The sequence below is a fragment of the Drosophila gunungcola genome, unplaced genomic scaffold, assembly GCF_025200985.1.
Source record: "Drosophila gunungcola strain Sukarami unplaced genomic scaffold, Dgunungcola_SK_2 000084F, whole genome shotgun sequence".
Lineage (NCBI taxonomy): Eukaryota > Metazoa > Arthropoda > Insecta > Diptera > Drosophilidae > Drosophila > Drosophila gunungcola.
The window spans coordinates 195,001-210,471 of NW_026453246.1; the positions used below are offsets into that span (position 1 = coordinate 195,001).

The window sequence follows — 15,471 nt, forward strand, 5'->3', positions numbered from 1 at the left end:
TAAGTACCGCCATACTCTTGAACACCCGTGGCACCCACGAACTAGTCAAGTTGGCTTTGGAGTGGCGCAAACTTATAGCCTTTGTCCATGTGTCCACCACTTACTCGAATCCGGGAGTTCTGGAAGTGGAGGAGCGGGTGTATCCGCCACTGGCCGACTGGCGTACCACCATTAAATTAGCCGAGACCTATGACGAGGAGACCCTAAATATCTTCAATCTTAAGTGAGCACTACTATTTCAAACTGCTACGGGTATCATTTTTAGTTTTTAGTTTATCAGGTTTAATACTATCTATTTTGATAACCAAAAAATCCTAGAATTGATCTTTATATTATATGAATAATATAAATTTCAGATACGGTAATTTCCAGCCCAATACGTACACCTTTACCAAAAGTTTGGCCGAACAGGTGGTCAATGAGTATAGGGATAAGCTGCCTATCTTTATCTTCCGTCCGTCGATTGGTGAGCTTAAGTGATTTCTGTAAAATCTATATTATATAATATAGATTCCCATATCTATTTAAGTGGTCTCTACAATTGAGGAACCCATGCCTGGTTGGGCGGATAACTTCAATGGACCCACTGGGCTCCTGGTTGCCTGTGGAGTGGGTATTCTGCGCTCACAAAACTGTGATCCCAATATTGTGGCCGATTTTGTGCCCGCCGATATTGTGGCCCGTACACTGATCACCTCGGTTTACAAATTCATGGGCGAGTCTAAATCGAAGGACAAGGATAGTGAACTATATGTGGTGAACTGTGCCACGGCAAATATATCACCCATTACCATGGGCGAGGTGATTGAAATCGGGAAGACTTTCATCAGAAAGAATCCCTTTGAAAAAACGCTTTGGTTGCCCGGCGGTGGGATGACCACCTGTCCGGTTCTTCACTTTGTACGGGTATGTTGTAATTATAATATTTTATTATTTAAAGTTTATTGTGATGATACATATATTATCAAATAACATGAGAAAATCAATAATTCCAATTCTGTTACTGGATTATCAGATGGTAAAATGAGTTTGATCAAAATATATATAATTCAAATTTTTTTAATGCGAGTTATATTTACAAGTGACTTATAAAATAGTAATTTTAATTCAATACCTATATATTTTCAGTTCTGCACCATGCATCTTCTGATGGCAGTAGTTGTGGACACATTGCTCCGTCTCTATAATGAAAAGCCTTTGTAAGTGAACTTTAGGAGGAAGTTTAATTTATACATTTAATTTCCTTTAATTATTTTCCAGCCTCATGAAGCTGCAGCGTCGCATTTTCGCCGCCTTCAGTGCCTTGCAAGTTTTTGCAATGACCGAGTGGCATTTTCAGAACAACAATTTCCGGGCATTGCACGATATAGTTCCGGCCAATGAAGTGTAAGTCCTTTTTGCCCATAGAAATTGTAAAATCTATAAGCATTTGAAAGTAATAGTTACTTATTGAAGTAGACCCTTAGGGTTTAACTTTAAATATCAATAAATAGTTAGAAAGAAAATGTATTTTAACTTTAAAGTTCTACAATAATACTGTTCATATAACTTTGATGATACTGTTAGGATAGTAATGAAGTTGAAAAAGAAATGTAAAATACGTAAATAGTTTAAAAATTGTAATAATAGTTTACCTACTGTTTATTTTCAGTTCAACCTTTGGCTTCATGCAGCACGCAAATATCAACTACACGGAATTTTTCCAGCACGGAATTCGGGGCGCCAAGGAGTTCCTTTTGAAGGAGAGTCCCGAAAGCAGCAATGCCGCCCGTTTCCGGGTAAAAATCTTCTATGTCCTGGACTTTTTGTGCCGAGGCATCGTCTATAGCTTCCTGCTGCGCCTGATATTCAAATTTTTAGTGAGCCTGTGGTAGCATAGCCCTTAAAATACATTAAACATAGTTCGATTGTATTTGTAATGTTTTTTTTTGAGTTAAAAAAAAAATATATATTTTGGCATTGGTTTAATTCTGTTTATTTATTATTTTTGATCAGTTAGGTTATCGCTTGCACTTGTAAAGGTGTTAAAAAGTAAATTTTGTAGTCTTTTCATTTCAATAATATATTATAATTGTAAGAGAAATGTATTTTTGAATTTCCCACCATTTGCATTGCCCATCCGGCAGCCCTGGCAACACGCCACCTGGCGGTACGGATGGCAGCACCACGGATGGCATCGCCGCGCAGGGTTGCTCTGAAATTGGCAAAAAACAAAATGGAGGCGTATAATATTTTTGTTTGGCATAGAATATAAAAAAATCCGTACCCGTGTGTGCAAGAAGCGCCGTAAACAATCGCCGTAAAAGCGGACAAAACGAAGCGCGCTCGCGTTTATTGGCAGGGATCGGGATCCGCTGGAAGGGAACCGTTTATCGCCATATCGTTGGAAAGGCCGAAAGCCCGGAGGAGTTCTGAATTTGCCACTTTTATTGTTGGTTGGTTCCCCGCCCCCGGGAAACCGCTAATTGGATTGGACTGGAAAGAGGGGGAGAGGGAGGGAGTGGGCGAGGGCGAGGGAGAGGGAGAGAGAGGATAGGTGGACCCAAAGAGGACGCCGCAATGGCCACCACCCAGCAATACTCGCTGCGGTGGAACAACTACCTGCGCCACCTCACATACTCCTTGGACAACCACCGGCTGAACGACGACTTCGTGGACGTCAGCCTGTGCGTGGACGGACGGAGGATCAAGGCCCACAAGGTCGTCCTCTCGTCCTGCTCGTCGTACTTCAAGGAGATCTTCAAGGAGAACCCCCATCCGCATCCAGTCATTATATTTAAGTTCATCAAGTTTGAGGATCTCAACTCGATCATCGAGTTCATGTACCAGGTGGGCTTACAAACAAAAAAAAACCCATTTGTTTATATTTTATTATCAAGTCTTAATAGATCATTAAAAATTGATATCAGATACAATCGTCTTGAATTTCCCGTTACTCTTCCTAAGGAAGTCGAAGATATGTCAGATAGTTATTGAATATAGTCATCCGATCTTTATAGAACTCTAAAGAATCTTCTGAATTCGTTAAAACAACAATAACTTCTATTGAAACTAAGTAAAATTAACGTTTAACTTTATCAAAACTTAAAAAACATGATCTTTCAAAGGCTTATCTCTTAGGGCTTATCAATTTGGGAAATCTTAATTTAACGGGTTTAACCGATTTGTGTATATCTTATTACCAAGAACCAAAAGATCGATATTAAATGATATAAGATACCATCTGGTTGAGTTTCCTGTTACTCTTTAAAAGGAAACCCAAGTTATGTAAGACAGTTCTGGTATATAGTCGTCTGATCATTATAGAACTTCTAAGAACCTTCTAAGTTCGTTAAAACGACAATAACTTATTTGAAAACTATGGATTATTAATGTAAAACTCATAGTTTAATCTTGAAAAATGTTCATTTAAGGCTAAATCATTTTGGAAAACAACTTAGCCATTTGGTTTATAAACCTTTTATTAACTGTGTACTCAAGAAACCTCACAAGTGAAGGGCCCGCTTAAAGGTCTTTAAACCCTTCAATAGTAATCATATAATTATTATACTAAATCAAATTAAATTAAATTATATTAAATTATAATATAAAAGAACCAATAACTTCTTAAAATAACCCTTCTTAATTGTAGAACTTAATTGTAGAAATATAACTATAATAATTCGATTTGATTCAAACTCTTTGGATATTCATAAGCCAAAACAGAGAGTTTTATGCCAAGTTTAGCTTGTTTATTTTGGTGATATATTATTAAGATTTCTCGTTACTCTTGGAGTTTTATTTTATAACTATACCTTTGGCTTAACCAACTTATTGTTATTTTATATATCTGATCTTATATGATCTATATTTGGTTTTACAATGCCTTTGTTTGTATACTCTATGTTTAACTGCTGAATCCAGTAACTTAATTTGCTTTTTATTCCAGGGCGAAGTCAATGTGCAGCAGGAGGCGTTGCAGTCGTTCCTGCAGACAGCTGAACTCCTGGCCGTCCAGGGACTCACCGCCGAGGAGAAGGAGAAGCCGCAGCTGCCAGTGGCGCCGATGATCAGTGAGCACAAGCTGATCAAGACCATACCGAGCACCATTCGCGCGGTCAACGAGCAGCAGCAGCAGCAACAGCAACAGCAGCAGCAGCAGGTGGCCAATGTGGGCCAGGCGCAAAACGCCACGCAAACCATCGAAATACCCACGGCCACGTTGCTGCAGGCAACCACCGCCAGCCAGGTGCAATCGCAGGTGGTTGCAGCCGCCGCTGCAGCGGCACAGCAGCTGCAGGTCCAGCAGCAGCAGCAACAGCATCACCATGTACAAACCGCCCAGATCCAGCACATCCAAGTGCAATCTGCACCACTCCCGCAGCAGCAACAACAGCAACAGCAGCAGCAATCCCAGCAACAGCAGCAACAGCAGCAGCAGCAGCAGCAGACGACGCCCGTGCAGACGCAACACCTGACCATCACCAATGCGGTGGCCCTGCCGGCGGCCAGTTCGGTCAAGAAGCGCAAGATCACCTTCTCCGACGACGACGACAACATCTACACCACCGAAACAGTTGACTATGCCGTCAAGGATGAGCAGACCATAGTGAAAAGTAAGTCTGGAGAGGATCGGCGCAAAGAGCCTGCCTCACAAGTGGTTATAAGAACTGAGTTTTTTTCGAATTTGTCTTGGTAAATTCTAAAGTTAGTCTGGAGACGATCGGAAGGTTGTTATAACCAACCCAAACAAAACTAAATTTGGCTCAAATGTGCTTAAATTGAATTTATACTAATGTATATAAAATTATCCATAACTATCTTAAGTCTATACAGACTCACTTGAATATGTTATTTTTTAGAGCCTTCTTCAGAGCCGTCTTTTTTAATAATTGTTATAAATGTTGTTTATATTTGATATTTTTATAGTTTTCATTGATAAAAAAAACCATTTCTAGTTCTCAGCAATATTGTTTCTCTTGAAGCTTAAACAGTTTGCTTATGTATCACAATTCAATGTTTTCTACTAAGTAGGGAACACAAAACCATTAGCAATCTTTTATGTAATTTAATAGTAATAATAATAATAATGTAATTTTATGGACCTTATTCAGCTGCCGAGATGACTTTTCTGCGCGGCGCCGTCAAGATGGACATACCCGACTATATTGTGGGCGAGGTGGATGACCGCCTGTCGGATGGAGCCACGCCCCAGACGTCGCAGGACGCCACCACCGGAGCGGCCCAGAATGTGGCCCAGTATTCTTCCGAATACGAGATACTCACCGAATCCGAAATGGAGGAGAAGTATCAGGCGGATGCGGAAAACACCGAAATTGAAATGAGTGAGTGAATCGGAGTTATATTTCTGATATATATATATATATATATATACAATATATTATGAAAAGGGATCTAATATATTTATACATCTTAGCTCGATTGCTGGGCACCGCCAGCGGGACGGGGGGTGCGGGTTCCGGCCAGGTGATGGATGATGCGGGTGGCGGCGGTGCGACGGGTCCCTCGACTACGGTGTCTGTGACGCCGGTCAAACAATCTGACAACAAGGCCAGCGGTACGAATGGTGAGTGCTGCCCACCTTAAAGAGATAGATTAAGGATTCGATTTTACATTCCATGGGCTTTCGTTAAATTTTAAAAGTGAAATTACTTTTCTACATATTATTTCTTTAAACCAAAAGGATCTTTAAAGCGTTAAAAGCTTTCTTCTCTGTTTAACATTACAAATATTTGCATACGAACAAAAATTTTGTTTAACAAATGGCTAAATTTATGATATCTTTTAATTTAAGTCTCTTTGTTTGCTTTAAATAGATGTATTAAAAATAAGATTGTAATTGAAATTGCAGAAAAACTATTATGATTTTCAAAACGTTTATTACTTTCTTTCCTGTTAAAGATTTAAAAAAATACTCGTCTACGAATAGACATTTAATTGACATTATAAAGTTTAAATTTATTCAATTCAAATAGCAACAATTCAAATCAGTTACGATTAGAAAAAAGAAAGCATAATTAAAAACCAAGCTTTTGTCTTTTATTTAATTCTCTTGATGTGCTTTGATGATAATTGATAGATTTAACAACTTGTATTTATTTTGTAAGTTCTTAATTCACCTATTTAAGTTTCTTTTACTTTAAGTTAAGCTAATGTCTTCAGTGGTTGTGTATAAACCATAAAATCAGAGTGCATTTTTTTATCCCTTTTGTAGTTAAATCATTTGGTTACTTCCATTTGTTCAATGTTATATTTATTTACCTATTAGTTGTTGTGGCTGTCGAATATGTCTCCAAAAATAATTGTGTTCTAGAAAATTAGAGATTCAAATAGTGAGCAAGCAAGCGCAATCGATCGATCGATAGAGACTGTTATATTGATTGTACGTATTTTCTGTATATTTTTAGATTCGCCCAATAATAAGTGGACAGAATGTCAGTTTTGCAAAATGGTTATAACCACGGTTAATCTTTGGAGACATATTCGCACCCAACATACCCCACAACCGCCCCGCAAGTGCGACCTGTGCAATAAGAATTTCAAGAACAAGTACAGCCTGCGGGAGCACATACGCATCTCGCACGAGCAGAAGGTGTCCATCAAGACGGAGAACTGATGCGTGCTCATCAGCCTCGGACCGAAAAGATATATGGATATGGGAGAGAGATATAGTTAATAACGTCCAGCTTAGCGAGAAGCCAACCAAGCAACCAAACAACCAACCAACCAGCCAGACATCAACACCCATTACCCCGTGTTCCCATCCAAACTAGCCAAAATTGTCAACTCAAATGCAAAGCAGACACAATTACGGAGCGTTTTAAACTTAGCTTACATTGGGCAACCAAGTCGATGTTTACCCTACCCCCTATATAGTACTACTATATATATATAACCCTAGAATAGCCGCTAAGTCAGTCAGTCAGTCAGTCAGTCGGAGAGTGGAGCTGGTAATCCCGTCGTTGACCAAGCCATTTCATGTGTCCACGTAATAAGTACATGTACCACTTGTATTTTAGTCCACCACTTAGGTACTTCTTTATTAAATAGATGGCAATGTACAAGCCCTAAAAGTCCATTGACACAACCATTATGTATATATACACACACACACACACACACACACACACACACACACACACACACACACACACACACGCGTCTTAAGAGATTGAAAAGCCCTTAGGGTGCTTAATAGCTCAGATAGAGTGATACCATACCGATCACAAGGAATCAAGTTGATTATAGACTATTTAAGTTAAATGTAACCCAAGATATGATCACTTTGTTTTAGCTCTTTGACAGCCAAAACATGTTGTGGTGCCCAAAATGTATTACTTTCTTAAAAAACTAAAAAAAAAACTCTGATACCATTCAGTTTTGTATATAGAGCTAGGCGGCTAAACAACATACCTTTAGAAGACAACCCCAAAAACCAAAACCTATGCTTAAATATCTTGAGATTTCTGTGGCAGCGCCAAATCCCGATTAAGCTCTGTACTTTGCTCAGAAAACAAACTAAAAAAAAAACAAAAACAAAAATGAAATACCCCCTTGTGTACAAATTTTAATGCGATTAAGATAAAACCCAATTACCCAGCGCGCTTCTTGGCCATCTGTGTTCAGCATTAGAGCGTTGGCAGTTGAATGTAAATTAGCTAAATTAGTTTTAGTTTAGTTTAAGCCCCCAAAATTCGATCAGACATAGTTTAGTTTTTTTGGTATATAACTTAGTTGAGTAGCCCACACGAGCCAAGTGAAAACGGAAGTCATAGCGTGTACGCTAGGATTAGTTAAAAGTATTTTCCAAAAAACAAAAACAAAAACAAAAGAAAAAAAAATAACAAAAAACAAAAAACGAAACGAAACCTGTAGAAATCCTCTCTAAGACAAACTCAAAACACATACACGGATTCATACTAAAGATAATCTAGTTAAATGAAACAACTCATACGTATTACTTATCGATCCACATATTGATCTATGTATGTATACACATATAGTAAATGTTATATCTCTAAATGCCCAATGTTCTTTCGGATTGCATCGGTTTGCATCCTCGGCCGTAGTTGTCCAGAAAACTAACAAACCGAAACAAACACCCACCCACCCATTAAAATCCCCATTTTTGCTTAGGATCTCAAAGAAAAAAGAGAATTTATCAACGATACGATCGGGTTATTACGGCCGGAGTGGTGGGATAACCGATCAATCCGGGGCACTGGGGCATCACATAGTCCGGATGGTCCAGCCTCGACTATAGCGAAAATTATCGGAGATTCCAATTCCACCCCAAAAAAAACACTATACCTAAGCAATGTGTATGTAGATTGATTTATACACATCAACGAAATGAAACTAAATTAATCAATTTAATTCGTTTTGCTAGATACAGAAAAAGGAAAGAGACAGCTACAAAGAGAGCGAAAGAGAGAGAGGGAGAACAAAAAAATAAAACAATACATGTAAACCATTCAAATGTTCACTTATTTCTTAGTGGGTTTTATTTAAATGGGTCATGCTTTAAGAAAAAATTTTTTTTGCTCTAAATTTTATTTTTAAATTTTTAATTCATATAAAACAAGAATTGACTGAATTTTTTAATTTATTTAATTTATTTTATTTGCTTGATGAAGCTTGCTTAAAGACTTAATATGTTTAAAAAATCATTTTTTTTAAACTGGTTGTTATATTTTATTAAGTGATAAATAAATCTACAAATATTTTTATTTATATTAAGAAGTTTCTGATTTTTAAGCAAATATGATGCCCAAAAAATGTGTTAAAATATATTTCTAACAAGCAACTACTCCTTATTTCAGTAGCAATGAAACAGGAACCGGGAACTGAGGCTACCGTTCAACCAGCAGCTCCTGAAACCGGACGCACTGCATCTGCACCTCAACCGGCGACACCAGGAAGTGATGAGGAAAACGCCCAGGACACCGGCCTCGCACCACTGAGCTGCAGCTTCTGCAGCCGGCACCTGAAGTCGGTCAATGCCCTGCGACGACACATTGCATCCAGGCACTCGGAGATCCAGGGAAAGGAGCACGAGTGCTTCATCTGCATGAAGAGCTTCAAGACCAAGTGGTCGCTGTCCACCCACAATTCCCGATTCCATCGCGAAATGGGCTGCTCGACCAAGGGATTCACCAAGATCGAGTATTCCGACCATTGAAATGGGCTTCAAAGCCATTGATTTTGAGTTAATTGCGATGAGTGCATGGGCAATTGGGTCAGGGGTGCTCAAAATACTGCCTTTTGGCAGTGCATTTACCAACACAATTTAAGAAAACCTAAGCACACATGTCGAGAAACAGAAAAATACCAATTTCATTTGGATTAGCAATGAAAAAAAAATAACAGTCTTATAAGCATCACAAAGATCATCTTCCTATAATGTGTGCAGTTAAAAAAGCAATATATCTTATATATTCTGTTGTATTCTATTTGTGGCATGCGAATTGAAACCATCTAAACCATCCGCACACGACAGTTATCTTGGGGATCAAACTGAAAATTAAAACCATTGTTAAATACAAATGTTATAGCTGAGATGTAAGTTAGTATCTATAAACAAAATTCTGTATTTTTGGTCCCCATTTTCAAAGATATGCTAGGTGATAAATAAAGAGCACGAAAATGCAGATGTTTTAATTTAAAGAAATTTATAATTTAAAAATAAATTGTTAATTGCTGTTCACTGCGCTTTTTAGCTTCTTAAATGTTTACACTTCTAACTATTAACTTTTTTTTATTAGCAGACTGAACGGTTTCTAAAAAGTTTTTTATTCTTAGAATTTAAATATTTCAGGCTTCCAAGAAATGCATAGTTTAAAAACAATTTATTTAGTTTTTTGGTCGACTGATGCCTCTCTTTTGTTAAAATATTTCCTTAAGCATGTGTACATATTCCAGATTCTGTATAAAACATATATCGATCCGATCCACCCCAAATAAAACTACTCGTTCATAGTTTGTTTCTTTTTGCGAGGTTACCAATAAAAAGGGTATTGAAAAAATGGAAGTGGGTCCACCTACAGGTTCTTCAAGCCGGGCAATGGGAACTTCCTGCTGAACTGGGCCACGGATTTGCGGATCTCCGCCACCTGCGACTTGACCTCCACGTTCTCGGCCAGGGTCTTGTGGTAATCGGCCAGCTTGGGACTGCCGGCCAGTTTGGCCGCCTGGGCGCCCAATTTAAGCGCCTCATCGATGAAGGCCACCACCTGCTCCATGTCCTTTTCGGCGAGACCACGAGTGGTCAAGGCAGGAGTGCCCAGGCGAATGCCCGACGGATTCAATGCTGACTTATCCCCAGGCACCGTGTTCTTATTGCAGGCAATGCCCACCTCCTCTAGGATGTACTCCGCCTTGGCTCCGGTCAGTCCGGCCTTGCGCACATCGACCAGCACCAGGTGGACGTCGGTGCCGCCGGTGGCCACCTGATAGCCGCGCGCGATGAGGCCATCGCACAGGACCTTGGCGTTCTGGAGGACCTGCGACTGGTAGCTCTTGAATTCGTCACTCTTGGCCTGCTTGAAGGCGGTTGCAATGCCGGCCACCGCATTGTTGTGGGGACCACCCTGCAGGGAGGGGAACACCGCCTGGTTGATGCGCTCCTCCAGATCGTACAGCACCTTCTCGCCATTGGCCTTGGTGCTGCGCACTCCCTTGCGGAAGAAGATCACTCCGGCCCGAGGACCTCGCAGCGTTTTGTGCGTCGTGGTGGTCACAATGTCGGCGTATTCAAAGGGTGACGGGATCAAGCCGGCGGCCACAATGCCCGACACATGGGCCATATCGGCCATCAGGTAGGCGCCCACATCATCGCATATCTGACGGAATCGGGCGTAGTCCAGCAGTCTCGAGTAGCATGAGATTCCGGCAATTATGATCTGCGGCCGGAACGTCTTTGCCGCCTCCGCCAACTTGTCGTAGTCGATGATTCCCGTCTCCGGGTTCACCTTGTACGGCATGCTCTCGAAGAAGATCGACGTGGCCGAGATCTTCTTGGTGGGCGTGAAGAAGCCGTGGGTCAAGTGACCGCCATCGGGCAGATCCAGTCCCATAATCCTGTCATGGGGCCGGCAAACGCCCGTATAGACGGCCAAGTTGGCCGGCGATCCGGAATACGGCTGCACATTAACGCCCCACTTGTCCTCCTCCAGATTGAACAGCTCGCGACCACGTTTCTGGGCGAGAAGCTCCACGCAGTCGATGAACTCGTTGCCACCATAGTACCTGCAAATCGGGGGAAACAAACAGGATTAGTTCAGGATCCCTTGGGGTTCAGGTGAGTTAGCTAATTCTCATTAACTATACTCGAAGATCACTTGAGGTTCATTCAAATTAAACAAAATTAAACAAATTATTGTAAAACATTTGAGGATTACTTTGGGCTCGGGTGATTAAACTATTTGAAATTAATCATAGATTACTTGAGGATTACATTAATTATATAAAATGAAAAAAAAAAAACTTAGGTGAAGTTATAAAAGACTATTCCTAATAAATTAATAGGGATATGTTATTTTTAAGCCCCTATGATACTTGACTATTATTAGATTGAGTTCAATTACACAAAACTGAGAATCTTAATTGGGGTTTAGGTGAGACAATAATTAATTAATAAGGGTTTGATATGTTGAAACACCTTATCTTATTTTAATATTATTTGTATCCTTTAGACAGATAATTTCATTTATTAAACCTTGGGTCAAATTAAGATTTAGTCAATGATAAATATCTTGAGGTTCTTGGGAAAAATTCATTAATACAATATTAAATAAAATCATAGGAAAAGCCGAAGCTATTTAATTAAGATATACATATATATACATATTGGTGATCTAGTGAGTTAAAGTTTATTTAACATTTCAAGAAACGTAAAAATTTGAATGAAGTATAAATAGAAATAACTAACAATCACACATCGATAAGCTGTTGCATTTGAGAACAAATAATTTCAAAATGAAATGAAAACAACTGTTGGATAAATGTTCTAATGAACTATAGCTCATAATAGTAACGAAATAGGAATAATTGTTTAAATAAATAACTTGAATAACATTTTTTTTTTAATTATATAAACTTTTTACCCTCTCAATATAAATATTTTTGAAACCAACTGATGGGCTTATATCAAATATTATATGATGATATTCCATGACATTATCTACACTCACCGCTTGCCGGGATATCCCTCGGAGTACTTGTTGGTGAGGCAGGAGCTCAGACTCTCCAGGACGGCCACCGAGGTGAAGTTCTCGCTGGCAATCATCTCCAGACCCTCCAGCTGGCGCTCCTTCTCCTTCTTGATCAGATTGGCCAACTCTGGATCACCCTCCTCTAGCGAAGCTTGCAGCATCTTCTGATCAGCCATATTCTGTTCGGGAATTGGGAATATATAGTATTAAATATATATATATATATATATATTTGTCTTATAGACTCTGGAGTGCAATGCGATGCGTTCGCCAAGACGATCGTTGGCTTTGTGTGGGCTATGGAAAAGCGATGCCTGTCTGGTCAGCTATTCGCAGCCAGTAATCCGATGATGATGATGTTCCATCATGTTTTCATTTCATTTTTAAACAACAAAAAATATAAATATTTATGTTCCCCGCCGAGAGAATTGCGAAAAATCACAAATAAATAAAGGTTCAATGGGTTCAAATAGCATTGGAAAAGTTTCATTGATAAGCTGGTGTCGGGACGTAGCTATCGCCAAGCGGAGCTGGAGATTAGCCTTGGATGCACCATGGCAACCACTGGAGAGGTGCGCATTCGTCGATTAGATTGCCCGAATAAAAATTAGTGGCCATGTCACCCAAGTGATATAACACCCATGACTTTGGGTCATCAATCTCTCTCGGTTTCGAAAAGTATACCCCCCATGGATGGGAGCGGAGCTATTTGCGTCCCGGTTATCTCGAATCTACATCACCAAGTCTGTCCGTCTGGGTCGGGAGTTCAAGTTGGTGGCCGATAAGGACACTGCGGGCCCCTTCGATTTCAATGCTGACGTACTTCGGAATGATCGGGAATATGTTTATAATGTCAAAATAGGCAAATAGGTAATTAGGACAAAAAAAAAAAAATGGTTTATACAATTAAAGAGGAAAAATTAAAAAAAAAAATTTTTTATGTAAAACTATCAAGTTCAATTTACAGAATACATTTTAATTTTAGCGACTTAAAAAATTCCATCTCATTGTTTTTGTTAGTTGGGCCAAATATTATAAAAAGTTGCAAGATCAATAAACAATATATAAAAATTTTAAAATCTAATTCATTTCGCTAGTAAAGCTTATTTTGAAATTACAAATTTTTGTTTTATCGGCCAGAAACCTTATAAAAAGGTAAACAAGCTCCAGTTTTATTTAACAAAATATTTTAATTTCATTGATTCACTATAAAAACTCAATCTCATTGTTTTTGGAAAATTAAGTTCAATAAATGAAGTCAAAAAGTTATTGTTTTATCGGTCAGAAACCTCATACAAAAAACAAAGAAATTAGATCTGGAAAAACTATTGATTTAAATACGATTTTTGTTTTTTTATATGATTCTCTATAAGTTTTTAATGTAAATTTTTCATTGCCCAACAGTTTTGGAGAAACTTACGAGGCTATAAAGTTCATAGTATGAACAAACTTATTTTATTTAGTTTGTTTTTCTTGACATAGAGTAAAAGTAAACCTTGCAACTTTAAACACAGATTTTTTCACAATCACTAGAAGATTTCAAACCTTTCGCTCCGTTCTTCACGGTGAAAATGAATTAAATACAGACAACAGATGCCTTTAAACGAATTTTTTTAAGCTGAAACTGGAAGCTGGTAATTCAATTCCCCTTAAATTGAATGCTAATTTCTGGCTACGAGTCAAGTGCAAAATATGTGCCGGTATACATATGTGCACACCTATTATCTACCCACACACACTTCCAATGGCGGTGGAAATTCGACTTAATGACCAGTGCCAGATTTTTTTTGTTTTGTTTTTTTTTTTGTTAGCGATATCAATATTTATGTGTAAACAAGTGCAAAGGAGAATAACGAAAACAATTCTTGATAGGGCTGAAAACCGAAGAAATTTGAGTAGGCCTAAAAACGAGTTTAAGGCTAAGGTTGCCAAATAACATTAATCAAAAAGAATCGAGCTTAGCAAAGCAAAGCTTAAGATACCCTATCTTGGATTGAACAATTTGTATTGATTCTACAATTTTACTACCAAAGCAGTATCTATTTTGAAAACTGATAGAAGTGCAACCCAATTTTATAATCTTGCGTTTTCATATCTTTATGTACAAAAACAATATACAAATCTTTGTTTTGATAACAATATACAACTTTTCAATTCTAAATCTTTAGAAAAATCCATGTATAGTTTGATTTTTTAAATTTAGTTAAAAACTAATAATCTTCGTAAAGATCAATGGATGTATTTGAGATATTTTTCCATATACCGTGGAATATGAACGTCATAAGATATAAAAATAGTTTTTATCAACTTTTCAGCTTGTTTTCATATTTATGTCAACATTTAAAGGGTTGGTACATGCACATATCTCTGCAAACTACCTCCCATAGTTATAATACTCCAGGTAAGGGTAGAAATTTAAAAGAAAACACATGGCTAGCAAGAAAACGAAGCACATGGCAGAGTAACTGGGTAAACAAACCCCTTTGTAAAACCGAAGCACTAGGTAAAACGCGTATCACTTGGGTGAACACTGCTTGATCTCCTTAATTTCCCCAATTTAACGCGAACTTAGCTATACTTTTGTTTTGGGGTTCCTGTTTGTGGCTCACTCACCTTTAAAGTGCTTTGTTTGCCGTCCGAATATCGTCTGAAGATCGGCGAGAATAATGCCACTGGCGATTGGGTCCGATTTTTGGCGGCGACGCGAGTTGAAGCTCCGCTCAGCTGTTTAACCGGGTTGCCAGCTTTGGTGTTCAGGTCACGGCTAAAGCAAAACCGAAGCTTTTGTGACAGTGTAGAGCGCGCCTGCTGCATGACTTTGAGGTCTGGAAAATCATATTAAATGCAAGTTATTCCAAATTCTTTCATCATTTTCACGTATTTTATTTTGGACTTGTTAACACTCACATGGCTGCGTTCGAATCAGAACTGCCGCAAAAAAAAAAAAAAAACAAGCGTCACCGCCGATGGGAGAAGGCCTGGCTTATCAAGTCATTGATAACCCCTGACCCCTAACCTATTGATAAGGCCGAACAAAAGTTTCACTGTCTACTATCGTTATCGCTTGGCCAGCATCCGAAATCTGGATTTTTACACGTGTTACGAGGTAAACAATATTTGTTAAGAAACATCAGCTGTTTTACCACTCGGATCGGACTGGTCCGATTAAAAGCTTTCCGGGCAGTCTGGCAACGCAAACAATAAACAGCTTTTATTGAAAATTAATTTTGTATTTGTATGTTTGTTGTTTTATGTATGT

At 38.7% G+C, this 15,471-nt stretch overlaps 3 protein-coding genes across 5 annotated transcripts in view; 2 read left to right on the plus strand and 1 right to left on the minus strand.

The window, feature by feature from the left end:
* Positions 1-1,968, plus strand: part of LOC128264895 (putative fatty acyl-CoA reductase CG5065) — a 2,619-nt gene extending 651 nt beyond the window's left edge. Inside the window, exons 3-8 of the mRNA XM_053000607.1 lie at positions 1-223; positions 357-466; positions 530-906; positions 1,129-1,199; positions 1,261-1,386; positions 1,652-1,968. The exon at positions 1-223 is cut by the window's left edge and continues 14 nt beyond it. Of these exons, the coding sequence (XP_052856567.1) occupies positions 1-223; positions 357-466; positions 530-906; positions 1,129-1,199; positions 1,261-1,386; positions 1,652-1,874 (1,130 nt within the window). The 3' untranslated portion in view covers positions 1,875-1,968. The remainder of the gene's footprint in view (positions 224-356; positions 467-529; positions 907-1,128; positions 1,200-1,260; positions 1,387-1,651) is intronic.
* A 217-nt stretch (positions 1,969-2,185) lies between these two features.
* Positions 2,186-9,830, plus strand: LOC128264890 (modifier of mdg4). Of its 3 annotated transcripts, none has more exons than XM_053000598.1 (5): positions 2,186-2,829; positions 3,929-4,595; positions 5,094-5,324; positions 5,417-5,566; positions 8,823-9,830. In XM_053000598.1, exons 1-5 carry the CDS (start codon positions 2,560-2,562, stop codon positions 9,179-9,181), a joined length of 1,677 nt encoding a protein of 558 aa, XP_052856558.1. In that variant the 5' UTR covers positions 2,186-2,559; the 3' UTR covers positions 9,182-9,830. The 3 variants fall into 3 exon arrangements, with proteins under 3 accessions (XP_052856558.1, XP_052856559.1, XP_052856560.1); XM_053000599.1 differs by having other exon boundaries at positions 8,826-9,830; XM_053000600.1 differs by lacking the exon at positions 8,823-9,830 and adding an exon at positions 6,408-7,547 and having other exon boundaries at positions 2,187-2,829.
* A 142-nt stretch (positions 9,831-9,972) lies between these two features.
* On the minus strand, positions 9,973-15,342 carry LOC128264892 (serine hydroxymethyltransferase). Its single transcript, XM_053000603.1, has 4 exons — positions 15,120-15,342; positions 14,826-15,037; positions 12,192-12,391; positions 9,973-11,247 (listed from the first exon to the last, which is right to left on the minus strand). Exons 2-4 carry the CDS (start codon positions 15,024-15,026, stop codon positions 10,041-10,043), a joined length of 1,608 nt encoding a protein of 535 aa, XP_052856563.1. The 5' UTR covers positions 15,027-15,037; positions 15,120-15,342; the 3' UTR covers positions 9,973-10,040.
* Between the last annotated feature and the right edge of the window lie 129 nt (positions 15,343-15,471).

Bases quoted from the DNA above. Each gene is read 5' to 3' on its own strand.
- LOC128264890 (XM_053000598.1), top strand. From the start codon at position 2,560: ATGGCCACCACCCAGCAATACTCGCTGCGGTGGAACAACTACCTGCGC. The intron at 5,325-5,416 runs GTGAGTGAATCG...TATACATCTTAG, and splicing joins AAACACCGAAATTGAAATGA to CTCGATTGCTGGGCACCGCC. The intron at 5,567-8,822 runs GTGAGTGCTGCC...TCCTTATTTCAG, and splicing joins CAAGGCCAGCGGTACGAATG to TAGCAATGAAACAGGAACCG.
- LOC128264892 (XM_053000603.1), bottom strand. From the start codon at position 15,026: ATGCAGCAGGCGCGCTCTACACTGTCACAAAAGCTTCGGTTTTGCTTT. The intron at 12,392-14,825 runs GTGAGTGAGCCA...ATTCCCGAACAG, and splicing joins GCAAACAAAGCACTTTAAAG to AATATGGCTGATCAGAAGAT. The intron at 11,248-12,191 runs GTGAGTGTAGAT...CCCGATTTGCAG, and splicing joins GAGGGATATCCCGGCAAGCG to GTACTATGGTGGCAACGAGT.